Consider the following 26,987-nt stretch of genomic DNA (forward strand, 5'->3'; position numbering starts at 1 on the left):
GTCCAGGCCAAGACGGCTTCGTGTAAACGGTGGGAGGAGCTTGCCTTTCTCATGTCACTTCTGTAAACTCTTGCTCTCTGTCCACTCCCAGTGGACAGAGGCCCACTGCTGATGGTGATGAGATAGTGATGATGCCCCAAATCAGCCCCACTGCCACTGAGTCGATGCCGACTCCCAGCGACCCCCGAGTAGTGAGTGACAGCTAACCTTGATTGTGTGCTGGGGAAACTGCTACATTTGAGACCTGCATGATCTCCCGAGTGCCACAACCACGTGAAAGGTGGCTGCTGGCCCCGATTGACAGAGCAGGAAGCAGATATAGATGGTCACAGTCCTGGTGTCAGGCCCCTCAGCCACTGGCGTGGTGGACGGCTCGGCCACATGCTTTTTCACAGTCAAGGAGAAAAAGCTCTGCGCTCCTTGCTTGGGCTCGGGGTCAGCCCTGAGGAGAGAGTGGAACTGCCTTCTAGGGTTTCCAGAGTTGTACATCTTGATCCCAGTAGCGGCCACATTGCTTTCTACTGGCGGGGGTGGGGCAGGGTTCAAAGCACTGGGTAGCTGCGGAGTGCTTTAACCATGGCGCCTCCAAAGTGGTCCCCAGCAATCGATTTATCCTCAGGACTGACAGAGGTCTATCCTCCCCTGGTGGTGGAACTACAGGTATGAGGAGGCTGGGTTTGCAAGACTCCCGGAGCCCACCCTTCCAGGGACCTGTGAAGACAGCTTCGAGGGTGGCATAGAGGTGCCTGGTCATCCCCAGCAGCTGTCACTGGGAGGCCCTGCACACAGGAGGCCCTGTGAATGGCAACGGCAGCATTCTGCTCTTTTGTCCCTTACCCCTGAGTCCGGCCTCGTGGCTCCTCCAGGTTACTGGGCCACTTTCCTCACCTGGTGGAGTGATCATGAGCTGAGGCGGGCCAGTGTATTCTACCGGTGTGTTTGTGTGTGTGATACTGTGTAGTTGCCAGACGGCAGCTGAGTCCGTGGGTGTATTGGTATACTTCTTTAAATGTATTCCTATGTTGACGTGTGTTTCGTGGTCGCATATGTGTCTCCATGGGTGTGCCAGGCACAGTGTGCCCAGGTGTCTATGCATGCATCTGTGGATGGTGGTGGGATAGAGGTTAGTAGGCGTGCACATGGGTTGCTTTGTGGGCATGCCCTTGGGGTGGGCGTTTCTAAGCATGCATGCTCTCCTGCTTATGTATGTTCCTGACCCTGCAGGTTTCACCTTCTCAATGTGTTTAGGTGTGGTTACCTAGGCAACATTGTAGGGTAGGAGTGCCCTTCTTGAGGATCACCAAAGCCCCTCCTGGGGGGTTTCTGAAGGCCTGGGTCTTGTGACCTGGCTGCTGTGTATGAGACCCCAGTGATCCGGCTCTCACTTCTGTGGGTCAAGTGGACAGGGAGGGTCCTATGGGTCAAGGGCACAGTGACTGAGGCTTGGGAGCAGGTTCCATGATCATCGAGTGGCCTGGGAGTGGGTGGCCACCAGGAAGGCACCAACTTAATCCTGACTTGCAGTGCCTCCCTCCCTCCACCTGTCACAGGGTCTGACACTCCCTGCCTCAAGAGGCATTCCCCAGTTGGGACCCCTTTGATGGAGCATACCTCTCTGGGGAGGAGGCTGCACTGGTGGCACTGGTGGGGGGGGGTGCCCTGGGAGTTAGGAAGCCGGGCAGGAGGGAGAGTGCAAGCCCAATAATTCCCTGGTGCAGCTAGTGCAGGCCTGGGAGCTGCCAGGCAGCCTGGCCCCAGCAGCTGCTCTAGCGCCTGGAACCATTGGAGCTCAGCACAGCCAAGGGGCTTGGTGGTCCCTCCTCTGACAACTGGGGAGACTGAGGTCTGGTGAGAGGAAGTGGGAGCCTGGGGTTCTTGAGGCATGGGAGACTGGAGCTGCAGAGTGTGGGGTGAGGACCAGGAGACCCTACTTCCACTGTCCTGGTGTCGACTCTGGGCAAATCTCCCCTGCCCTCCGGGCCCTGGGTCCCTCACAGGTGCCATGGGATGCAAGGGTTGGGCTGGGTGCTGCTAGCAGACCCTCCTGGCTCTCCCCTTGCGTTCCCAGGAGCAGCTTTCCAGGAGCCTGTGCCAGGGTGGGGTGTGCATCCCGGGCAGCCTCCCCTCCCCTCCCGGGGATGGGTATGTTTGGGTGGGAGCTTTCCATCTCCTGTGAATTTCGAAAGAAAAGCATTGAGAGAGCTGCCTGTCAAAGCCTCCTTCCTCCTTGAAGGCTCTCTTGGGCCTTAGGAGGTCTCAGGGTGCAGGGCCCTGCTCCAGCGTGAGCACTGCGGGCGGGGGGGGGGGGTGTCCCAGAGTAGGCAGCTGAGGGCTCAGTGGGAGTCAGAGGCTGCCCACCCCCCTGTGGCATAGCACAGCATTCTTGAAAGGGGGTGTCGTGGAGAGGAAGACCGGCCTGAACCAGAAAGCTGTAGGCCGGAATCTGTGATGGCCGGGGTGGGGGGTGGGGGCGGCAGAGGAGACCAGGCTTTATGCTCAGCTTCCCCTCCCCCCACATCTCCTGCTCTTCACCTGGAAGTCCTCGTGCAGGGGCCCAGGGGCTGGGTGGGGGTCTTCCCTTTCTTTCCTTCCCAGGTGGCCTAAGGTTGACACAGGGTCCTGGCCAGTATGTGGAGGATGGGCTGAGCTGCGTGTGTGTGTGTGTGTGTGTGTGTGTGTGTGTGTGTGTGTGTGTGTGAGAGAGAGAGAGAGAGAGAGAGAGAGAGAGCGATCCCTGCCCTGCTCACTTCAGAGGTACACACTTTCCTGTTTTAAGTCCCAGCTCAATCACATAACAGGTCTACCATTTGGGGGCTAGTGCATGAACCTCTCTGTGCCTCCATTTCTCCTTCTGAAAATCAGACGCCCATGTCCTCCCAAGGTCCCTGGATAAGAGGCTGTGGACCGGTAGTGCCAGCATCCGGGGAGTTGGGAGCGAGTCAGGGAGCTTCCTCGGACACAGAGAGATTGGCAAAGCAGGCCCTCGATAACTGGCCACATCCATCACCATTACCATCATCGTCTTCCTTGGAATGGATGGTAGTGGGTGAATCAAGCAATCACGTGTGGAATTCAGAAAGGCCTTCCAGAGTCTCTCGGGACCTCTGGAGCAGGAGCAGGGCCGTGGCCAGCTGTCAGGGTAGTTACGTGGCAGCTTGGACAGGTGGGGTCGGGGAGAGCTGCTTGGGGACTCTGGTTCTCCACATGGGACTGCCCTGAGTTTTGGTCAGTGACCTGGCTAGGAGCCCAGGGGCCCGTAGACCAACTAGAAGGCAGGACATCTAGAAGTATGGGGGTTATCACAGAGATGGGTAGAGGCCTTCATGCCCAGCTACCCTGAAACAGGAACAGCGGGTGGGCAACAGCAGGTGGGCACCAGGAGGTAGCCTGTAGCAAAAGTTCTTGGGGGGGGGGCTTAGTTGACCCAAGTGGGGGCGACCCAGCTGCCTGCAAGTACCCTGGACCCCAGCCTGTTTCTATAGCAGCCAAGTGTGCACTGTGGGAGGGGCCAGTCTTCATCTGATGCCCTGCATGCTGCTTCAGACTGCAGTCCCTGCAGCAGGGAATGGACAAGAGGCTTCCCCCAGAGCAGCCCGCCCACCCCAAGTGCTTTTGTTCCTGAGGGGCCTCTGAGGGGTTGCTTTAGGAAAACAAAGTGGTTGTTGAAAAGGGTTCAGAGCTACCACACTGGGGGACATTCTGTGGCCCTGGGAGGGCTCTGTGAGCATGCTCCCTCATTCACTAGTTGTCCTTGTCATCTAGTGCCACTGTCACAGGAGTACCACACCCACTGGCTTCAACCAACAGCAATTTAGCAGTGAGGTGGCCAGAGGGCCACGTGCAGGTTCTGGGGGAAGGCTTTTTCTGGTGGCTCTGAGGGAAGGTCCTTGTCCCTGAAGCTTCTGTTTGCCTGCTTCCTAGGAGATGTCCCTGTGGCCTGCCATCTAGCCTCCCCATCTCTGCTTGCTTACTCTGTGTCTTATATTTTGAAAGAGACGGTCTGAAGAGACATCGCAGACTTAAAAGGATGCTCCCTCAACATACCACAGGCAACCCGGTCTCAAACGGGAGGTAGCCACGGGCCTTCCTGAGTTAAGGCAGACTCCTAGCGACCTGTAAGTGTTAGGTTTCTGGAATGGGTTTCTCCGGTTCTTGCTTCTCCACGCTGCAAGAATTCACGCGGCAGAAGCACTTTTGTAAATCCAAGGAACTTTGACGAGGGAAGGGAAGTGGGGTGTAGTACAGTCCCAGATTGCACACTCCATCTCTGGAAGCGTGCAAGGCCTCCTGGGGGACTGCTGTCGAGGGAATTGGCTGTTCCTGTGTCTGAGTTCAGGCACACGTGTGATGTAGTGTAGCTGGTGTCTAGTGTGTGTGCATGCCCAGGTTGACCTTTACCTGGATCTAGGGACCTTGGTCTTTGCATGCCCAGCTTTGGATCTTCCCCACAGGTGTCTCATGTATGCCTGGTTCCTTTCAAATCCCTTTATTGTGGCATGGGCAGCTAATGTTCCTTTAGGGTAGGCACTTGGTGGGGACAACCCCCTGTATCCCTCATCTCCCTACTTAGCATAAAGACAGGGGAGAGCTGCCCATGGGGATATCCGAGACTGTAACTGTTTAGGCCTGCCTTTCTTGACCTTGCTGTTGGCAACCCACTGTGAACCTCCTATGCCAGCAGGGTTCCAGGCCACAGGGCCTAGCGGTTAGGAATTACCACACATATTCTTAGGAGAAATACTTCAATCCATAAAACGAATCATGACACAAGCCCCTTCCCCATCACCAGCAGGTATTCTTTAGGCCTCTCTGAGTGTCCAGACCCCCACAGAGTAGTTACCTAAGAGGCCATTGGACTTGTGCCAACATTTAGTAATAAGCATTCTGATGGCAACTACTGTAGATAGCTTGTTATTTCCTGTTTGACTGGTGCTATCTGACTTAATTTGATCCCTCGTAAGATCCACTGCCATTGAGTAGCAACCCTCTTGGATAGGGTAGAATCTCTCCCTAGCGTGTCCGAGGCTGTAAATCTTTACAGCCTCATCTTTCTTCCACCCAGTGGCTGGTGGATCCGAACTGCTGACCTTGAGGTTCACAGCCTATCGCGTAGCTCACTTCTTATGAAAAGGTACCACCATGAGTTCATTTGACAGATAAGGGCAATGAAGCTCCGAGAGGCCCAGTCATTTCCCTGTAGCTTGTTTGAAGGACGATTGGAACCCAAGTGGTTTGGGAACTGGGGATAGCCCCAGGGAGTGGTCAGCAGGGCTGAATTACCTTCTGGGAGAGATCTAGAAGGGCCCAGAGTTTGTAGGAGGGGAAGAGAGAGTGCTGATAGAAGACCTGTCTAACCCTCACAGGAGAGCTGGCCTCCACCTGCGCTACTGCAAACGGGGTGTTTCCAACAGCACTGTACATTGGTGTGGCAATTCCAGGTGAGATGAGCACCTGGTTTTTGTTGAGTACTTACTGCATACTCCGTGATGTGCTGAGAGCTTTACCTGCGTCGTTCTGTTTCATGCTCACCGAACCCCCAACCCATTTCACAGAGGTGGGGGGAGGCACCTTACCTGTCATCTCCTGGCTCGGGGTCTATGGGGCTGGGATTCGATCCCCAGGATGCTGGCTCCTGGATCCCCCCTTCTGCAGCAGCCCCAGGCAGTGGGGCAGGGACACCCTTGCTGTTATGAAAGGAGGGAACTAGTCATTTCCCCTGCTCCTCAGACCAAGGTTGGTTTGGCTCTACATAAGTTTTCCAGACTGGAAGGCCAGTCTCCCTTCTGAATTTGGGGTTGCAACTGCCTCTAGAATTGAAATTCCAGGAGCTGCTTATGAAGAGACAGGAAAAAACAACAACAACAACCGTATGTCCTTTCATCAAGGCCTAGGTAAGGAGTTGCCTTCAGTCCTTCACCCCTTTTGAGAGACACCAGTGGAGAAGCTGAACAGACATGTGACAGGAGTCCAGAGTCTCCCATTAACCATGCTATGTGTGACCTCAGAACGCCTCTTCCCCTCCCCGGATTTCAGGTCCCTTGGATCTGAGCTCTCTTCCAGTGCTGGCTTTCCGGGATGATGAGCATCCCTTAAGCTTGCTAAATCCAGGGCCAGGGCTGTGTCCTCTGAGGGACATGAGGTCCTCCAGGGTGGACATGTGGCAAGGCAGAGGGGTCATCAGCAACCCTCTCTGTGCCCTTGAAGAATCACTCTTCCTGTGATCTGAGCCCCCTCCCAGGCTCTGGTTAATCCACACTACTTAGCCCATAGTGTTCACAGCTGCCACCTTGCTGCGGTTAGTACTTAGTAGACTCAAAGGAGTGAATGAATGAATGTGTTAGAGGATTAGGCGTTCTCAAGGTCACTGTCAGTTGAGGGTGTGGGGGGGATATTAGGTTAAATAAGCTTCAAAGAGGGGGAGCTGTTTATACTTGTAGCTTCGGGGAGAGGAGGAGGAGGAGGAAATGGCATGAGTCCCATCCTGCTTATTAGGGCACACAGCCCTTTTTTCTTTTAAATTCGGGAATAGGGATAAAACTGTCACGGGGGCTACAGAATCGGCCACATACATTGCGAAACAGGCTCCATGGTTTCGCATGCCACAGCCGTGCCCAAACTGCGACCTCGTCATCAGTGCGGAAAGTGAAAGCCAAGAAAGAGTGTAAGCCGCTGCGGGGGAGGGGTGGCTTGCTGGACCCCTGTAGACAAGACACCAGCCCAGTTAACCAGGGGCACCCATCCCCATCACTGGTGAGAGGCTGCAGCTGGGAGAGCACAGCACAGAGCTGACGCCAAGGTGCAGGGTCAGGCCTTTGCTGTGCCTACTGCTCCTGTTGGTTTCCCGTCATTTGTGGTCCAGAGATGCAGGGGTGGATTAGGCACCTGTTGACTTGTTCTTGCTTACTAACCTGTAGCGAACAGTTAAATGTGAAAAACATGTGAAAGCCTGGGCTGATCCTGCTTGTTGGGTGGGACACTGCCTCTGTGCTGGGCACTGCCTTGTCTACGGGCTGCTTCTCTGGAGAGACCACTTCCACAGCCCTAAGAGCTGTGTGCTGGGCTGCAGCTGGTTCAAGTACCTTGATGGATGGTACTGGTCTAGGTATTTTAGAGAAACAAATCCACAGAAACTCCTGTATGAGAGTGTTATATAAAGGTTAAATGCACATCAAGAAAACATCCCAACCCAGGCCCATAAGTGCTGCCCAGGCCCATAAGTCCAACATTAACCCATTAACCCTTATGTCCAACACCAATCCACAAAGTCCTCCATCTCACAAAAACACATGCAATGATGCCGACTGCAGGAGGAAAGCCGAGTCAGTGAACGTGTAAGCATCTCAGTGCTGGCGGGGGGTCTCCACATGGGTGCTCCAGCACCCAGGGCTGCATCAGTGTAGGTCCATGTGGCTTCTCAGGATGTCTTGCAGGAAGTGAGCCTTGAAAGGAAAAGCAGGGAACTGGCCAAGGAAGCCCTACCCTGGTGCGACCATCACAAAGCAAGAGACCCAAGAACTAGAAAGGCAAGGCTCACAGAGCCATGTAGCCCTCCACTTTTCAATTAACCCCACATGTGTTTATAGGCCAGGTTGGCACAATTAACTACCTCAGAGGATGTAGAGTACTGACGAGCAACCACAGGAAAACAAAGCCACCATCCTGTTCACGTGTGCCCGTTCCACCACCTGGGATGGAGGCCCGTGGGTGAGTCCTTGGAGCCCTCTTTAGACTTAAGTTCTCCTCACTCAGGGCTGTAGGCTCCCACATGACCCCATCAGCAGTACAGCCAGCACTGGTTCAACCTGCAGGGATTGGGAGCCTGCCTGCTCCTTGTCATGTCCATTAGCCCAGAAGCCCTTTGGGGGAGACAGAGTGTGCTGCTTGGGGCGTGGAGAGGCAGCCTGAGTGGGTGCCTTGCTGAGGCTTGCCCGTGGCCTTCCAGACGTTTGGACTAGCCAGAGAGGGGTTGCTATGGGGCATGGATCGGGCTGGACAGCATCTCCTTCGGAGGCGAGCCCTGGCCTGTCCTAGACCTGGCTCCACGTTTTGAAGGGTGGCATGGGGATACTTAGTAAGCCCAGGCCCTGCAGGCCTTCTCCCCCCCCCCCCCATACTCTGGAGTACACGGCTCTAGGTTTGCACTTCCCGAAGGAAAGGTACCCCGGATGGGGCTCCGGGTGGTCAGGGTATCCGCTGGACCCTCAGAGGACCTGCGTGACCACGCAGACGGAGGGTGCCCACTTCGTGGGCGAAGAGGGGCGTTTTGCCCATTTCAGCCCGGGTGGGGGAGCGAGAATTCTTTCAGGTGGGCGGGGTGTGTGTGACCTCGTTTGGGAAAGTGCGTGCGTGCGACGCTGGGTGGGAGGTGAGGGGTGGTTGCGGCCCCGGGGGTCCCCCGCCCCGCCCTTTGTGCCCAGGTTCCCCTCCCATCCCATTCCGGGGGCGGGGGCAGGGGGTGCCCCGGCGGCTTCGGCAGCGGCCGGTGCGCCTCGGCTGGGCTCGGCGTCGCCATGGCAACAGCGGCTTAGGGGCGGGGGCGACGTGGCGGGCGGGCTGCGCGGGGTGGGCTGGGCCGCGCTGCGCGGGCCGGGCGGGCTGGCGGGCGGTCGGCGCGGGCCTCCAGCAGCTGGGCTGAGCCCGAGCCCGTGCCCGCGCCCGCCTCGGCCGCCGGCCGCCCGAGCGAGGGTGCGGGTCGCTCGCGGGTCCCGGGCCCGCCGCCGCGCTAACCGCGCCCCTCCCCCTCTTGTCGCCCCGCGCGCAGGGCTTCCTCAGCCGCCGCCTCAAGGGCTCCATCAAGCGCACCAAGAGCCAGCCCAAGCTGGACCGCAACCACAGCTTCCGCCACATCCTGCCGGGGTTCCGGAGCGCCGCCGCCGCCGCCGCCGCCTCCGCCGCCGCGGACAATGAGAGGTGAGCCCGCCGCCCGGCCCGGCCCGGCCCGGCCTCCCGCGCCCCGCTCCCGAGGGCGCCCCGAGGGCGCGGGGACAAAGCGAGCGCGCCGCCGGGGCGCGATCGACGACGGGGCGAGCCCCACGCGGTCCTCCGGGAACTTGCGGGGCCACCGCGGACGGCGGGCACGAGGGAAGAACGCTTCTCCCTGCGCCCCCGGGGTGAGGAGGGTGTGCCCGAGGCCCGGAACGAGGCCGGGCTCCCGGGGAGTCCCCTCGCCGCCGAGAAGTCTTGCCTGGCCTCGCCGAGGTGGGGACATTGTTCCCGGGGCCGTGCGCTGCCCGGAGCTGGGGACGGAAGTGGCTTCTCCACCCCCCAGACCCATCCCCCTGCCTTCACGAGCCCCTGGGCATCTGGTACAAAAGGCGTTTTCGGTGCCCGTGGTGAGGAACAGGGCGAACATCTGGAGGGGAGCAGCAGGGGTCGGGCTGCTTAGGGGGGCACATCTGCTCTAAGTAGGGCGCGAGCTCCGCTGAGGGCTGGGGTGAGTGGAGCGGGCAGTGCCCAGGCCCCGAGCTCAGGGGCATTGCCCAAGGCCCGGGGAAGGTGGACCGCCCCCTAGCCAGCCTGGGCAGCTGCTTCCTTCCTTCCCCGCTCCACTCCCAAGGGTGTCTCCTGCTCCGGTTCCTCCTTCCGGGCAAGCCTGGGAGCAGGTGTGGAAATTCCAGGGGGAGGTGACTCGTGGGGCGGAAGGGAGAGAGAGGAGATGGTTCCCTCTGCTGGGAGTCACGCTTGCTGAGCAGGCTAGCGCGAGCAAGGGCAAGCCATCGTGTCCGCGAGGGGGCACGGAGCGGACACGGGGCCACACAGCCTCTCTGGGGACCGGGTTCTTCCTCCTTGAACTGCCGGCCTCGGGCATCGTTCCACTTCGGCATAGGCAGAGCGGTGGATTCCAGTGCCAGTTAGAACGTGCCCCTGCCCAGCTGGTGGAGGTGAAAGAATGGGCAAGGACCAAAGAACCCTTTTAGCATTCAGCCCCAACATCTCAGGCCCCTGGCATCTTCTTTCATAGGCTGTGTCTATATGTACAATTGGTGATATGGCATTCCCGGTAGGGGAGGCACAGGTACAATGAGAATGTCTCTTTCTCTCCCCAACCCTCACTTGGTTCCAGCGGGCAGAGGAGTTCAAGTTCAAGCCCAACTCCAGCCCCACCTTGAGTGACTATTTAACAGACCCCAGCATCTTCCCAGGGATTCTCAGCCCCCACAGTCCCCAAGTAGAATTGCTAGAACTGATCATTTCCAGCAGCCCTGGGCAGGACCCCCCAGCCTTTCTCAGATGGCCGTGGTGCCCCAGGGGACCAGGCGTGCCCTGGCAGGAAGATGCAGCCAGGCCAGAGCTTTGCACTGGGTGCAGCCACTGCGTCTTTGAAAATCTCGATTCCCATCTTTGTTATTGTCTGGGCGGCAGGCCACCTCGGTCTGCTTCCTCCCTTCCTCCGCCGGGCCCCCACCGCCAGCTCTCTTCTCCAGGAACATGCCCTTCTCTGCAGCTGCGATTTCCTTGGCAGGGGTCAGGACCCTGTGCACCCACATGCGGGGGCTTGTGTACGTACCCCGTTTTGTGTGCATGTGGTGGTTGTCCAGGGATCAGGAGAGAGAGCACTCAGGCTGGCCTCTGAGTGTGAGTGTGTCTGCCCTCCCGGGAGCAGGTGGCCTGCATGTCATGTGTGCCTCCCTCCAGTGGGAAGCCTGTACTGAGAAGCCGGCCAGCACTGGGCTGGCAGCCCCTGCCGGAGGTCGGGCCGGTGGCTTCGTGCGTGCAGGTCCCACCCTGCTTCGCGTCAGGTCAGCCCTGCCATGCTGAGAGGGCTTCGCGTGGGGGGTGGGAGTGAAAGTGCAAACCCGATTCTGGAAGCAGTGGCAAACAGTAGCGGTTGAAGCAGAATGCCACTGGCAGTGGTGTGGAATTGTCTTACTAATTTTCTATCAACAAAATCTGCTGGGTGGCTTCTCTGGCAGAGGGAGAGAACCCAGATTTCCCAGGGCAAGTAGAGACCGGGTTGGAAATCCATCTCCCCAGCCCGAGAGCTGAAGTGGGCTTTGCTGGGACTAAGGTCTCCTGATTTGCGCCTTTAGTAAGAACTAGACTCCTGTGCCGCCCCTGCCATCGCTGCTCAGATGGACGGGCTGGTGTTTCTCTGGGGTAGTCCCTGCGGTCCTCCTCTGGAGTTGAGTGTGCCAAACCAACTGTGGTGGAGCCCCTGCCCCCAAGCTCAAGGTGCTGAGGTGGTGCTGTGCTGTGGGAGGCTGGTGGGAGTTGGGGGATGGGGTGGGTAGGATGGGCTGCCTTTGGCTTGGCAATTAGGGGCTTAAATCCTGACTCTGTGCACCCAGCGAGGGGTGGATATGGCTCTGATTTAGTAAGGGGGGGATACGTGCTTAGACACTTGCTTCAGCGAGTGGATGGGGACAGGGATGGGAACAGGGGTCTTCAGGGAGAGGGGTGGTAGTGGTGGCTGGTGGGAGCCTAATACCCAGGGCTTCCCAGAATAAACAGAACCCTGCTTCTGGGCGGGTGCTGGGGTTTGACTTGAGGTGAATTTGACTACTTTATGGCTGCCAGAGGAGCTTTGTTGCTTGCTCTCCACAAACTGCTGTGCTTTGGGGGCTGTGTGTGTGTGTGTGTGTGTGTGTGCACGCTGGAATTCTCTCAGCTGGAGGTTGGAAGCTGGTTGGTCCAGTCCTGGCATCTTCAGGAACAAGTCTGCTCCAGGTGTGGGGACCTCATACCTGGCTGGTTGGGTAGGCATGACTGGCTCGAGGAGCCTGAGGGTGACAAACTGGTTGGTATGAGCCTTTGCACTCACTCTCCTGAAAACACAAGCTTCCAAGGCCTGGGAGCGGGGTTCCTGGACCCCTCACACATGTATTTCTTCTGTGGAGTCTTTATGAATAAAGCACCCAGGACGGAATCATTTCAGAAACCAGTGCTCTGAGGAGCGCCTTTCCCCCTCTCCGTGTGGAAGGTGTGCTAGCAGAAGCGTTTCTGTGTGGCAGGCTGGAAGTGCCGCCACTTCATGTTTAAGGCTGTTTTAATGTCGATAAAAGCTACATAGGCTGTGGTGCATGTTGCCTTTCCAGGAGATAATGTCCAAGCCACTCATTTATTTATTAATGTTCCTGAGCAGCTCGGAGGGTCAGCTGGCAGTGTGCTTCCCGTGGCCCTCTTTTCTCCTGGTAATTATTTCTGGGTGACTCTGGCCCTCCATGCATGCTGGGGAACGCGTGCCTTCTCAGACTACCCGTGTCACCCCTGTGGTTAGTCTGGAAGTGACAGGACTCCCTCTCCCAATAGTCAATGATTCTCATTTGCCTGGGCACAGGTGGGGGATGGAGCCCAGGTGCAGTTATGCTGGACTGATGATGTGTGGAATTAGAGACTGGTTACCCTTTTCTAGGGAACCTGTGTAGCCTGGAGTTGCCACACCTGAAAGTTGCTAGCAGTGGGATTCTGGGCAGTGCTGGACCAGGGAGGGGGAGGGATCAGTAAATTGGGTCCTTTGAAGAGCCATCGACTGACTGACACCGCAGACTTAGACAGGCTTCGTTCTGCCTCTCTGGGTGGAGACTAAGCCGTATGAGAGGCAGGAGGCGTGGGAAGTAGATGAGAGGGACTGGGGCCCTGGGCCTGGTGTTTCTTGCCCCCAGGACAGGCAGGGTCTCTCACCATTCCCTGGCTGTTGCTCTGGATGATGTGGAGATGATTGTGCCGTTTAGGCGGTCTCTGGGAGGATCTGGTAGTCTGGGATCTTTGCATTTGGAGCCAGTCATTCCTGAGACAAGACACTTAATCTTTCTGACAGCACCTCAGTGTGCCCATCTGCAAACTGGGCGTGATGGTAATGATGTTGGAAACAGGGCTCTGATGAAAGCAGCCCGTCTGCATGTAACAGAAAGCTCCTGTCCTGCTCATTGCTGTTTCCTTAGCAACCAAGGCAAGGTCTTGCACATTTCTGAAAGGGTCCTTAAATTTCATGAAGCACAGAATAGTGTGTGCAAGGGCTTCTTAGCCTTTTGCTGGGTGTCCAGCACATGGTTGTTTAGTACGGGCAGGAGTCAGTCACTTCATCTTGTGAAGCCTCCATTTTCTCAGACACTGTGGGAATTACACCAGCCACCAAGCAATGGGATTCTGAGATTCAAGAGAGATAACGACTAAAGTGCATGGAGCTGTAAGAGAAGGCCATTGTTACCGTGCCGACCAGAATTAGCCAGGCACAGTGTCCATCCTTGTTCCCGTCTGCAGCCGGGAAGGCAAGCCTCTCCAATGGGTTTTAAAAAGCTAAAAGTTCACTGCTCCATCTTGTGTTTGCGCCTTTAAAAATAAAGCCATTTAGGTAATGCCTAGCTGGTTTTTCTCTTAAGGAGCCCTGGTGGCACTTTGGCCTGCTACCCTCCACGGTCAGCAGTTCAAACCCACCAGCTGCTCTAAGGGAGAACAATGAGGCTATTCCCCTAAAGACATACAGTCTCCTCAACCCCCTGGGCCCTGTCAGACAGGATGGACTGGGTGGCAGGAGGTTTGCTTCTTGTGTCTATTAAAAAACCGATGCTGTGGTTGTCATCTTTGAGCTGCCATCTTTGCCTAACACCTCTTCGTTGTTTCCACGGGGTCAAGGCGTAAAAATGAATCACTTGGCCAAGGAATATGAGCAGTTGGAGGCTTTCAATAAGGATGGCCCCCATTAGCCCAAACCCCACTGCCGCCAAGTCGATTCCAATACCCCTCTTAGTGACCCTACATAGGTTTTTGAGACTGTGGATCTCAACTAGAGTTTAGTGGGTTTGAACCCACAGTTTTACAGTTAGCAGCCCAGCCCCTAAAACTCACAGTGCCACCATTGACTCCTAGCCCCACCCCATAGGCATCCAGAATAATTTATACTCCCCTGTGATGCATGAATGAGTGTACCTGTTTCTTCATGCCATTCAAAGTCCTCGGTATTAGCATTTAAAACCTAGCTTTGTTATTTAGATAGGCTCGGAAATAGCACTCCTTTGTTGTTTGCATTTATTTGCTTGTTAGTGATCACACATTGTTTTCACGAGTTTAATAGCCAGTGGTGTTTCTTTTCTGTCTTGGCTTTTCCTGTGCTTTGCTGCCTAAGCATTCTGACAAGCCCCTTGATAGGATTTTGGTGGTCCTGTTTGCCCCCCACCCCCCCTCAGCTCTGAGGCCCAGGGTTTTTGTTAACTGGGCCTCGGCCTTTTTAGTAGTTTGACAGGGAATTCATTAATTACCTGCATAGAAGATATGCCCGGCCCTCCCCCCTCCCGCACTCCATATGGGAATTAGATTTGATTCTTAATCAGGTAATTATCCTATGGAGGCCTTGCATTTACATAGCACTTTGAGAAGTCTTCCACCCTACCAGGGCATAGGGAAACAGAGTCTGAGTTGAGACCAGCACAGAAGGCAGGCCTTGCAATTCAGGAGCCCAGAAATTCTCAAGAGTAGTATTGGTGCTTCAAAGCCCCACGGCACCTGGGGTGGGGAGGGCAGGGCTAGCCCGAGCCTGGCGCTTGAGCTGAGCCTCATCAGAGATGGCGGACGGGAGCCACAGAACACAACCTGGACGCGTAGAAGAACCAATTCATTTTTGCCTTTCTCATTTTTATCGCCCTCCTTTTAGATCTGCTGCTCCTTCATGTACCTTCCAGAAAATAAAGCCAGGCAGTCTGTTTAGAGGTGGAGGAAATTAGCTAGTGAGGATGGAGTCAGTCCCAGCTGGAGGTTCCACAGGCCAGAGAAGCCTTCCCTCTAGATCTGTAGACACGTGTGTCTCCCTGTGTATATTTTTGTATGTTTTGCAGGCACACACCTGTCCTCATGAAAACGACGTGTCTGGTATATGGAGGTGCCCTTGTATAAGTGTGTGCCTTTAAAATGAGCTCGCACAGGTAAGGCATTTGGAACAATGTCCAGTACTCAGGCTTGTTTGGACCTTAGGAAATGGTTGCTCTCGCACTTGTAGGTCCAGATCCAGGTCAGATAGCTGCAGTTCCATGTGGCACAGAGGACTGCCACTATCACGATTGTATCTGCTTTCTTGTGTGTTTGTGTCCGCAGGAGTGTGTGCTTGGGCGTATCATGCATTCAGTGTTGGCGCACGCACACATGCACACCTTGGTGCCTGTGTCCGTTTTGCCGGGTTTTCGGACACGTTGAGGAGTACTTTGCACGGGGCTCAGATAACCCTCAGATAGCCCGCCCACCTTTAGGTGCCAGGCTGGCCCCAGGCCTGAGCGTTGTCCTGGGTCCCCTCAGAGCCTCCCAAGTAGCCCTGCCTGTTTCCAGGGCGGAGGAGATGCAAATCAACTCTTTAATGGAATTCCTTTGCAAAATATTACTTAAACCAGAAAGTTAATTACTGAGCTCTAATTAATGGCTAGTTTAGAAGGCCGCTGAAGAGCACTGGAGGAGATCCTAGGGAGAACGAGAAGGAGAAGCAGGCAAGAAAACCTCACAGCTCCTCCTGCCGGTCCAGTGGCAGCCTCACTGCCCTGAGCTGCCCACCCAACTCCCCTGCAAGGCCGGACCTGGGCAAGGTTTTAAACCTGTTCGACCCCTGCTGAGAATTTGCATGTCTACCCTCCATGTACTGAATCCGAATCCACCTGTTAACAGGATCCTCAGGTGAGTCATCCATACATCCCCATAAGAACCACCTGGGCATCTCTAAGCCCTACCTGGGGATCTGGTCAAAAATGTAGATTCTGAGTCACCATAGCTAGGGTGGAAGTGCAAGTTCTCAGCAGGAGGTTGAGGCCTGGTTGATGGCATTCCTGGCAGGAGTGGGAGTGGGTATGGTATGAGGCTTCATCAGTCAGCCCCGACCCTCCAAGGCCTTAAAGCAGCCAAGTGACATGCCCACACGCTGACTGAGGGAGGGACAGTCACTGGCCTTGCTGCCCCAAAGGGAACCCTTTCCCCACCCCTGCAGGAGCCCTGCCTGGGGGCCCTTTGAGGCAGCCTCCCATGGGGTCCAATCTCCACCAGGACCTGCACCTCATCTCTGTGCCCCTTCCCTGCTGCTGAGCCCCTGTGGCTCATGCGTGGAGTGGGGCCTTTTTGCCTTGTGTACCGGCACTCGCCCCTGGGTGGGGCGGGGACTGATGTGGAAAGAGAAAGCTCCCCTGGGCTTGGTCAGAAATGGCTCTTTTCCGCCATTGGGAAGAGTTGTGTGATCCACCTACCTTCCTGCCTGGGACAAGGCTGTCAGCTCCAAGGAGGCTGAAGTCAGGATTGACAAGGAAGCTTACCTCCAGGTTGAGGCCTGCAGGAAGGCGCCCTCTATGGGCAGGAATGCAACCCTCCTCCTCCTCCCCCTTGTAGAGAGGACCAGTGTGTTGTGAGCTGACACACCCCTGGGAGTGCACAGCGTGGCTGTCCACCCTGTGTACACACGCCACGCCCTGTGCTACATGGACATTGCTTGGCATTCAGAGTCAAGTCCCAGAGGAAGCCACCAGTTGAGCACATCTTGGGAGCATATCTCTTAGAGACGGGCTGAGGACAGCAGGAGGGGATGGATCCTGTCTGCAGAGGTCCTGGCAGCCTGGGAGGTGGGGGCTACCTGGACACTGTAGGGAAGGGTGGGGGTGACCCCAGGGCTGGACTTCAAAGTTGATGCTGGGGGCAAGCCACTTTTCTGCCCTCACTACCTTCTCAGGAGGCCTGCATGTCCCTGACTCCTGGGGTCATCACCTTCTGGACCTCCGCCAATGGCAGTGTGGGGGCTGGGGGCTGGACGCCATGGAGAGCCAGTGTGTCAGGCAGACCGTGCTCAGTGTTTGCAGAGTGAATACCTGAGTGGACTTAGCTTTTCTAAGAAGGGGTGGGGCAGAAAGCCTCCACAATGTCATCCTTCTTAGAGGTGCCCCAAAGGCAGTCTCAGCAGGCTTTGCCCCCCTCTCTCTGCCCTTAGCACCAGGGTCCCCTCTCTCCAGGGCTGAGAGAGGGACTGTGGAGGAGTTACAGGCACTTGTCTGGGACGTAACTCGACAGCTGAGCACTTGCCATCGACCTTGGGCTCTGAGTCTCATTTGCCCATCTCTCAATGGTCTAGGGGTACAGGAGTTGGCCTGGATATCCTGGGGTGAGGATAAATCCTCCATTTTCCAGTGGATAGCTCCCAGCAGGAGGCTGAGTGGCCCTCCTCTTCTAGTGCCAGTCTCTGATGGACCCGGACATATCCCACTCCCACCTGCCCCAGTGAGCCTATCCCCTGCTGGTGATTCTGGCCTTGCTTTCACAAGGCTTTGTTTGCCAGCCTGGCCTGACTGTGAAGTGCCTTGAGTGGAGAGTCAGACGACACCTGGTAGTGTGGTCTCTTTCATTCCAAGGGCACCGGGTTAGTTTTGCCTTCCTGAGCCTTGATAGCCAGAACTTTAGAAAAACCAAGTCCACTGCCATTGGTTCTGACTCACAGCAACCCAGGAGGACTGGGTAGAACATTCCCCAAGGCTGTCCATCTTGATGGAAGTTGCCTGCTAGGACTTTGCCCCTCCGGGCGAGCCGCTGGTGGGTTTGACACACCCCCCCTTTGTTTCACAGGAGCACTTAACTCCTTGCCCACTGCCCAAGGGAAGTTAATTTCATGCTTTGTCTTTCTGGCATCAAAGCAAAGCAGCACGTAGTTAGCACTTGAAGGATATGTGCACCTCAGAACAATGACTGTTTGGGGGGATGGGGATTGATGAGTAGGTTGTCCACAGCCCCACCCCTCTTCTGTTCCCCCTACTCCCACCCACCCACACCCTCCCTTGGCCTCTCTTTCCAACTTTCACCCATGCCTTGGGACTTTCAGCCTCCCAAAAGCCCGTGACTGAAATTCCACATGTCTGATAAGCTAAGACTGGCTGACTGCCTCCTGGAAGGCCCTACCCACACCTTCTGAATTACATGCATACACACACACACACACACACAGCCTGAGACTGGCTGTCCAGCTTTGAATCCTTTGCAGAGTGCCAGAGATTGGGGGCCAGGGCTATGGCACACGGAGTGTTTGCCATTTCACAAAGAAACTGAGCTCCTGAGACTGGGTAGGAAAGTTGGCAGACCAGAATCATATGCTGGGGCAGACCCCCTGCCTGGAGTCATGTCCACTCTCCAAGGATGGCCAAAGCCCCACCATTACATGGTGCCTATCTTCCCCTGTGGGGAGGAGTGCCCGTGGGGCTCCTGTCTTGCTCACGGCTCCGATTAGAAGCAGCCACCGGAGGGTGCAGGGAGCAGCTGAGGTGCTTCCAGCTGTGATATGCCTTTTGTAGACTGGGCTTGTGGGGGGCTCAAAGAAAGGCTAAGGGCCTGGACTTCGTTTCCAGGGCCATGGAGAGGGAGAGCTGGGCTAGACCTTGTCTCTTTACTCCAGGTCTGGTGCTTTGTCTGCTTATGACCCAAGGCCTATTCTTTTTTAAAAAACATTTTATTAGGGCCTCATACAACTCTTATCACAATCCATACATATACATACATCAATTGTATAAAGCACATCTGTACATTCTTTGCCCTAATCATTTTCTTTTTTTTTCTTTTCTTTTTTTACATTTTATTAGGGGCTCATATAACTCTTATCACAATCCATTCATATACATACATCAATTGTATAAAGCACATCCACACCTTCCCTGCCCCAATCATTCTCAAAGCATTTGCTCTCCACTTAAGTCCTTTGCATCAGGTCCTCTTTTTTTTTCCCCTCCCTCCCCGTTTTTTTTGAAATCATTTTATTGGGGGCTCATGCAACTTCTATCACAATCCCTACATACATCAACTGGGTAAAGCACATTTGTACATTTGTTGCCCTCATCATTCTCAAAACAGATGCTCTCCACTTAAGCCTCTGGCATCAGCTCCTCATTCTCCCCCTCCCCCCTCCCTTATGAACTCTTGATAATTTATAAATTATTATTTTGTCATATCTCCCTTCACCTATTTTTCTGTTGTCCATACCCCAGGGAGGAGGTTATATGTAGATCTCTGTAATCGGTTCCCCCTTTCCATCCCACCTTTCCTCCACCCTCCCAGTATCGCCACTCTCACCACTGGTCCTAAAGGAATCATCCATCCTGGATTCCCTGTGTTTCTAGTTCCTATCTGTACCAGTGTACATCCTCTGGTCTAGCTGGATTTGTAAGGTAGAATTGGGATCATGATAGTGGGGGGTGAGAAAGAGAGAGCATTTAAGAACTAGAGGAAAATTGTATGTTTCATCATTGCTACACTGCACCCTGACTGGCTTGTCTCCTTCCCGTGACCCTTCCTTCCATAAGGGAATGTCCAGTTGCCCACAGATGGGCTTTGGGTCCCTACTCTGCACTCCCCCTCATTCACAATGATTTGATTTTTTTGTTCTTTGATACCTGATCCAGGGCCTGTTCTTGCCAGCTCCCTGTTGTAAGTGGGGAAACTGCTGTTCAGAGAGTAAGGTGGTTCAGACTCAGGTCTCCTGGAACCCAAATCCACAGGATGTGACTAGCCAACAATTCAAGGATGGGCTTGGTGCCTTTGCTCCCCAGCAGGGAGTAAGGGTCTCTCCGCTCTGCTTGGAAGGTCCCGGCCCAGGGTGAAGGTGACTGTTCATCCAGAGCTCACCAGGAGAAGCCAGGCCAGGTAGGACAGGCTGCCACAGTGGTGGCCAGAGGCCCTTGGGAGGGTCATGCGGTGGGTTCTATGAGGAGTAAGATTTGGACCCAGGACTTCCTAATTCCGAAGCTCCCATCCCACTGCTGCTAGTGGTGGTGGGTGGGTGAGATTCAGAACAGATGTATCTAGTCTGTCGTCCAGAACCTTGGCACCATCAGCCACTGCTCTTTGCGCCTCAGTTTTCCCATCTCAATAAAACAAAACAAAAATAAAAGAATAATGCGCCAGAGCCGAGGATTTGAGGAAAGAGGCTAGCAGGGAGCGATGTGGCATATCTGAGCCCTTGGAGCTGCATGGGGCTATGGCACCACCAACCACCCCGGCTGTCTCCGCCCTCCAGAGCTCACTCCCGACAGCTGGTGGCGGGCCTGGCATATGTCTTGCACCATTTCACTGAGTCCTTAACAACCAAACTGTGAAGAATGGACGCTATGACGATTCCCATTTTTTTAATTAATAAATATTTTTATTGGGCTCATACAACTCTTATCACAATCCATACATACATCAATTGAGTAAAGCACCCTTATACATTTGTTGCCCTCGTCATTCTTTTTTTTTCTTTTTTTACATTTTATTAGGGACTCACACTATTCTTATCACAACCATACATATACATACATCAATTGTATAAAGCACATCCATACATTCCCCGCCCCAATCATTCTCAAAGCATTCGCTCTCCACTTAAGCCCTTTGCATCAGGTCCTCTTTTTTTTTTCCCTTCCCTCCACGCTCCCCCCTCCCAATGTGCCCTTGGTAATTTATACATCGTTATTTTGTCATATCTTGCCCTATCCGGAGTCTCCCTCCCCCCCCCTTCTCTGCCGTCCCTCTCCCAGCATTGCCCCTCTCACCCCTGGTCCTGAAGGTATCATCCACCCTGGATTCCCTGTGCCTCCAGCCCCCATATGCACCAGTGTACAACCTCTGCCTTATCCAGCCCTGCAAGGTAGAATTCGGATCATGGTAGTTGGGGGGAGATTCCCATTTTTTAGAAGAGGAGATTGAGGCCCATGGAGACAGCACCTTGTCCAAGTCATGTAGCTAGTAGATGTGAGAGCTAGGATTCAAGCTAGGTGGTCTGGGTACATACCCAGTACAGACCCCGGCACTGGCCACTTTCTTCGGGCGCCTTGTTTTGCGTACAATGCGGTTCCATCAGTAATAACACTGGATGGGCTACCCAGCACTTGCCACGCACCTGCAGTGTGCAGTGTACAGCCTGCATCACTGGTCCTTTGGACTGCCCTGAAAACAGACCTTTGCCCGCCTTTCCCCGTGAGGAACCCAGACCTAGAGCGCGAGAATCACCTGTGCGGGGTTATGCACTGGCCATCGACAAAGATGCTGTCTCTGGACCCAAAGCCAGTGCCCTCTCTAGTGTAATTCTGGCTGTTCAGTGAGCACAACCTGGGGGCCAGGCGCCCCCCTAAGCTGGACCCTGTGCACACCCCATCACACGTGCCTCGTTGGCCCCTGTTATTCCTCATGACCAGCGATGCAGCGTGAGTTGCACTGCTGAGGCAGCAGAACTAGACTTGAGCCTAAGTAGTTCAGCTCCGAGTGTGTGCTTTTTAAAAACGCACTGCCCCGCACCACCCTTCTCTCCCTTCTGCAGAGGAGACCGTGAGCAGGAGAGGTGGAATTTGCACCGGGTCTTCCCGGCAGCCAGTGGGAGCTGGGGCAGTGGGGTGTGGTTCCAAGGCCCCGGGAGGCTGCAGGAGGTAGTGTGGGTGCTGTTGTCCTAAAGGTGGTAGGCAAAGCAGAGGAGGCAGAGCACTGGTCCAGTGGGCGGGGTCCCCTGAAGTCTGCAAGTCTCTTGCCAGCTAAGTGACAGGTCTCCACTCGCCCCCTACTGCTCGCAGTTTATCAGTTATTATCAAGTGTCCTTCTCACTGGGCTCCCCAGGCCGCCATTCTCTTGGCAGGGCTGATGCGGCTCTGTGGCACCAGCGCCTGTTGATTGATTGATGCAGGGCAAGGTAGGGCAGGTGGCAGAGGTCATTGGTAGGCTAATTGGCCCTTCACACCACTCTCCCCACTGGTGATCACAGAGGGGAAAGCAGCCAGTGTTGACTCCCTGGCAGTGACTTCTGAGACTAGCCTTTGTTCTGTCTGGTCTGTGGAAAGGTGGGGGAGTCAGGCGCAGGGATTCCAGCAAGCCCTACTCTGGGGCAATACTGCCGCCCTTCTCCTAGCATTTACTGGAGCTGGGCAGGGGTACAGCTTCTAAGCCTCCTTCCTCTGCCCTCAGCGATGGAGGTGGACTCTGGGAGTGAGGCATGGGCAGTGCCCAGGGCCCAGCACTCCGCAAGAGCCCCCATCTAGCCTGCTGGAGGCAGTCTTGTTCCGTTGCCCTTGGCCTAGGAAGTCCCTAGATAGGATGATGGGTCTCCGAGGATAACAAAAACAGTCGGCTTGAAGGCATTTCAGAGCCATGGGGTGATGGAGCTGGCGGGAAACTTAGTGGGGTGCTCACTAACTCCTTCCCAGAGGTTCCTGGCGATGAGGCTGGGCGTTTTATTCCAGAAGAAAGGATGGGTGCAAATAAGTTTTGTGTCCCGGCTCCAGAGGAATCGCTGTCATCTGAGACATTAAAGGACCCCAGAGGTCCTACAATAAAGAAACGGTTTTTCCATTGATGAATGAACACAGACAGGGACTGGGAGACATCCTGGGTTTCTGCATGCACGTGCGTGCAGGCCCTGGGTAGTACTTGGCTCGTGCGCTTGGCTGCTGCCTGGAAGATGAGAGGTGCAAGTCCACCTAGGGGCACCTGGGAGGAAAGGCCTGGCACTCTCCTACAACGATTCAGGCTTAGAGACACTAAGATCTGCTCTGACACTCATGTGCCACCTGTGACAGCAGAACACGTGGTGAGAGCTAGTTGGATGTGCTTGGTCACTTGTTTATTAAGAGGGACTTCTGGGAAGTAACCTTTAGGACAGCAGTTCTCAACCTGTGGGTCAAGACCCCTTTGGGGGTTGAACGACCCTTTCACGGGTGTCACGCGATTCATAACAGTAGAAAAATGACTGATGAAGTAGCAACAAAAATGTTATGGTTGGGGGGGGGTCACCACCACATGAAGAGCTGGATGAAAGGGTTGCGGCATGAGGAAGGTTGAGCACCCCTGCTTTAGGACCTATAGGAGGAAACCTTGGATGATGGCATTGTTGGCCCCATGCCACATGGAGATGTGTGTGTGTGTGTGTGTGTATGTGTGTGTATGCAAGGCCTTCCTAAGACCAGCTCTCATGTGCATGGGATGAAGTCTGGCCTTGGACAGAACCCCCTCCAGGAGGAGGTAGTTTGAGTGGGACCCTCCTAGATTCTGGGTAGGAGGGGTTTAGTCCTTTGCCCTCCCTGTTGCCGGCTGGGTGACTCCCCTCTGACACCAACAGCTTAGTCTTTGGGCCCCCATCCCCCTCCAGACTGACTCCCGCTGCAGAAGGCAGCAGTCAGCCAGAGGCTGCCCACTGATTTGCATAATTGCACCATCTCTTGAATAATTAATAAAGCTCTGTCCTTGCTGGGAGCAAAGTCTGCACTGTTATGGATGGGTTCGCCAGGGATGGGTTTGCCGGACCTCTTCCAGGGGAGTCACTGGTTCCCGGACTCCTGCACTTTTCCCGGCATGGAGCCCCCCCCAGAGAGAGGAGAGAGTGCTGAGGGGTGGGGGAGAGAAGCTGTCATCCCCTGTGGGTGGGGGCGCACTGCTTTCTTCCAGGATCCACAAGCAGGGTCTCCCATGTACTGATGGTTTTGGATTCTGTGGCCTTGTTTTTTTGTGGCCTCACAGCCTTGTTCTCTGAAGTCCAGCCAACTTTTGTGGGAACTTCCTCCTTTTTCTGAAAGGCTGGAGCGGGTGTTGCTTATGGGGGTGTGCGCAGTAGTGAGTTTTCAGGCAAGGGCAGGAAAGGGAGGCAGATGTTTCTGCTGGAAACCCTGCCTTCTTTTCTGCCTCCCAGGCTCTGGGCCTGTTAAGGCCAGGGCTGGCCAGAGAGCTCCAAACTCTTCGTACCCTGTTTCCTGCAAGTGGGTTTTCCCTCTGGGCATAGGGCCTCTCCTCCCTGACCTACAGGGGTGTCACAGGTGTCAGGGAAGTGGAGGCTGGACCTGCCTCCCCACGTAGCTGACTCAGGGAAGGCCCCACGGGCTCTCCAACTGGGGATTATACTTAAAAGGCTTTGTTCTCTCTCCCAGCCTCCATCCACCCCACAGTCACTGCCCAGAGCACCTAGCCTATGGGAGTGCTTCCCAAACAGGGTACTTGGGAGGAGGGGGATCTGTCATCCCATAGGCCAGGGAATTACGTTTCAGCAATGCCTGACTTCTTCGCCCACATTGACAGTCCAGGATGGGTCTGCACATTGCCAGGACTGGGGCAGGCCTTTCTCTTTGGTTGCATTTCCATAGTCAGCACTTCAGTGGTGCCTTAGCTCTTACCATTGGGCCTTCACACTGGTTAGGGAAGTAGCAGGGCAAGGATTATCCTGTTTGACCAATATGTAAACTGTGAGGCTCAGAGAGGAGGAGTATCTCGCCCAAAGGCACATAGATAGTGACAAAGCAAGACAAATAAAGACTCTGCAGCCCTGGAGTCAGATCTGACTCATGGCTACCCTGGAGCACAGGGTAGAACTGACCCTGTGGGTATCTGAGGCTGTAGCTCTTTATGGGAGTAGAAAGCCTCATCTTTCTCCCTCGTACCGATTGGTGGTTTCAATCTGCTAACCTCACAGTTGGCAGCCCAGCAGGTAGCCACGCCACCACCACAGTTCTTATAGACAGTAAAAGAGGCAAAATTTAAACTCACATCTGCGCTGGACCCACCCACCCCCAGCACTGAGAAAGCATTTCTGCCCAAATGCCATTGTGTTAGGCTGGGCTGACTCGAGAGACAAATCCAGTCATGCTCATTTATGTGTAAGAAATATCCAGAAGCTTTATATATCAGGAAAGTATCCAAGCAGCCTGGTCCAACTCAAGTCCAGAAGTCATTCAATACTGGTCCCTAAATCCGCCTTCAGACTGACATAGCAACATGCAGTGATGCAAAACGCAGGACGATCACAGGCCACTCGATCACAGGCCACTGGGTGCAAGTCTTGTGGATCCAATGACGCTGGAAGCATCACAGGGCTCTGGCGGGAAGGTGAAGACAGAGAGAAGGGGTGGGAGTGGGGGAGCAGTTCCCAGGACCCTCCTTTAAAAAAAATAATTTTATTGGGGGCTCTTACAGCTCTTATCACAATCCATCCATCCATTGTGTCAAGCACATTTGTATATATGTTGCCATCATTTTCAAAACACTTTCTTTGTACTTGAGCCCTTGGTATCAGCTCATCTCCCCTCCCACCACCCACTCCGTGAACCCTTGGTAATTTATAATTTTTTTCATGCCTTACACGGATCGCTGTTTCCCTTCACCCACTATTCTGTTGTCCGTCCCCTTGTGAGGGGGTTATATGTAGATCCTTGTAATTGGTCCCCACCTTCTCCTTACCATCCTGGTATCGCTACTCACATTATTGGTCCTGAGGGGCTTATCTGTCCTGGATTCCCTGTGATTCCAGCTCGTATCTGGACCCAGTGTACATGCTCTGGTCTAGCCGGATTTGTGAGGTAGAATTGGACCCTCCTTATGTGAAGGCCATGCCCATAAGGCATCACCATCCAGCTGTGACCTGATTGACAGGCTAGACTCCACCCCTATACTAGACCTTCCAGTTGACCCAAAATTAATGTAGCTACTGCAGTCACTCTGTTGACTAGGGTTGACTCTGACCCCAGACACCTCTGGTACCAATCCTCGTCGACCTCTTCCCAGTTTGCTGGAGTGAGTGTCCAGGGATGGGGGTTAAAACTCTCCAAGTTGCGGGGCCTGGGTTTGGAGGCATACCCAGATATGGATGGGCACAAACTGTCATCACCCCTGTCCGGGCCTTTTCCTTTTATAGGCCGGGGTGTTGTCATATCTTTTTCAGTGGTTTGTTTTTGTTGTTTTGTTGTCTGGTTGTATATTGTTGCTTTGTTTTCCTCTGTCTAGTTTTTGTGCATGTTAGTGACTCCACAGGTCTGTCTGAATAGGACAGGCTGGATGAACTATCTGGAGGAAAAACAACGGGACCGACAGTTCCGGGGGGACTTGGGGTGGGGGGGTAAGGAAGTGGTGTTAACAAACCCAGGGACAAGGGAGAAACATGGGACCCCAAATGGTAGAGAAGGGGGAGTGGCAGGCCTGGTGGGAAATGATCAAGGGTAAGGTTGCTTAGAGAAGAGGTATACTCTAGCCCAGGTGGCGATGAAGCATGGTAGTGGGGCAGGAGGAAGGTCAAGGGAGATGGAGGAAAGAGCTAGGAGTCAAAGGGCATTCATGGAGGTCTAGACAAAGACATGTACATGCAAATATATATAGGAGGATGGGGAAATAGATCTATGTGTCTATATTTATAGGTCAAGTATTAAGGTGGCGGAAGGACCTTGGGCCTCTACTCAAACACTCCCTAAATGCATGAATACCTTCTTTTATTAAATTGGAACTCTATGATGCTCACTCTCCCGACACAACGGCTGGAGCCAAAGTGGGTGAACAAGTAAATGTGGTGAAGAAAGCTGATGGTGCCTGGCTATCAAAAGAGATAGTGACTGGGGTCTTAAAGGCTTGAAGATAAACAAGCGGCCATCTAGCTCAGAAGCAACAAAGTCCACATGGAAGAACACACCAGCCTGTGTGATCGAGTGGTCCCAAAGGGATCAGTTACCAGGCATCAAAGAACAAAAAATCATATCATTGACTGCACACCTCCATGATAGGATCGCTGAAGACAAATGGGTGCATAAGCAAATGTGGTGAAGAAAGCTGATGGTGCCCGGCTATCAAAAGAGATAGTGTCTGGGGTCTTAAAGGCTTGAAGGTGAACAAGCGGCCATCTAGCTCAGAAGCAAATAAGCCCACATGGAAGAAGCACACCGGCCAGTGCGATCACGAGGTGCCCAAGGGACCAGGTATAAGGCATCATGCAAAAAAAAAAAAAGATATAAGTGTGTGTATGTATGTGTATATATGTATATATGTATGTGTATATATGTATATATATATATCATATTAAATGAAGGGGGAAGTGCAGAGTGGAGACCCAAGGCCCAAGTGTCGACCAATGGAGATCCCCTCATAGAGGGGTTTAGGAGAGGAGATGGGTCAGTCAGGGTGCGAGGTAGTATCGATGAAGAACACAGCTTTCCCCCAGATCCTGGATGCTTCCTCCCCCCAACTACCATGATCCGAATTCTACCTTGCAGGGCTGGATAGGACAGAGGCTGTACACTGGTACATATGAGGGTTGGAGGTACAGGGAATCCAGGGTGGATGATACC

General features: G+C 54.4%; 1 protein-coding gene across 3 annotated transcripts in view; it reads left to right on the forward strand.

Annotated features, from left to right (window-relative positions):
- Positions 1–26,987, forward strand: part of DAB2IP (DAB2 interacting protein) — a 124,382-nt gene that overhangs the window by 33,733 nt on the left and 63,662 nt on the right. For all 3 annotated transcript variants that reach the window (XM_075560438.1, XM_075560437.1, XM_075560435.1), the window contains exon 3: positions 8,762–8,910. In XM_075560438.1, coding sequence (XP_075416553.1) covers positions 8,762–8,910 — 149 coding nt within the window. The remainder of the gene's footprint in view (positions 1–8,761; positions 8,911–26,987) is intronic.

Source organism: Tenrec ecaudatus, chromosome 10 (genome assembly GCF_050624435.1).
Source record: "Tenrec ecaudatus isolate mTenEca1 chromosome 10, mTenEca1.hap1, whole genome shotgun sequence".
Taxonomy (NCBI): domain Eukaryota; kingdom Metazoa; phylum Chordata; class Mammalia; order Afrosoricida; family Tenrecidae; genus Tenrec; species Tenrec ecaudatus.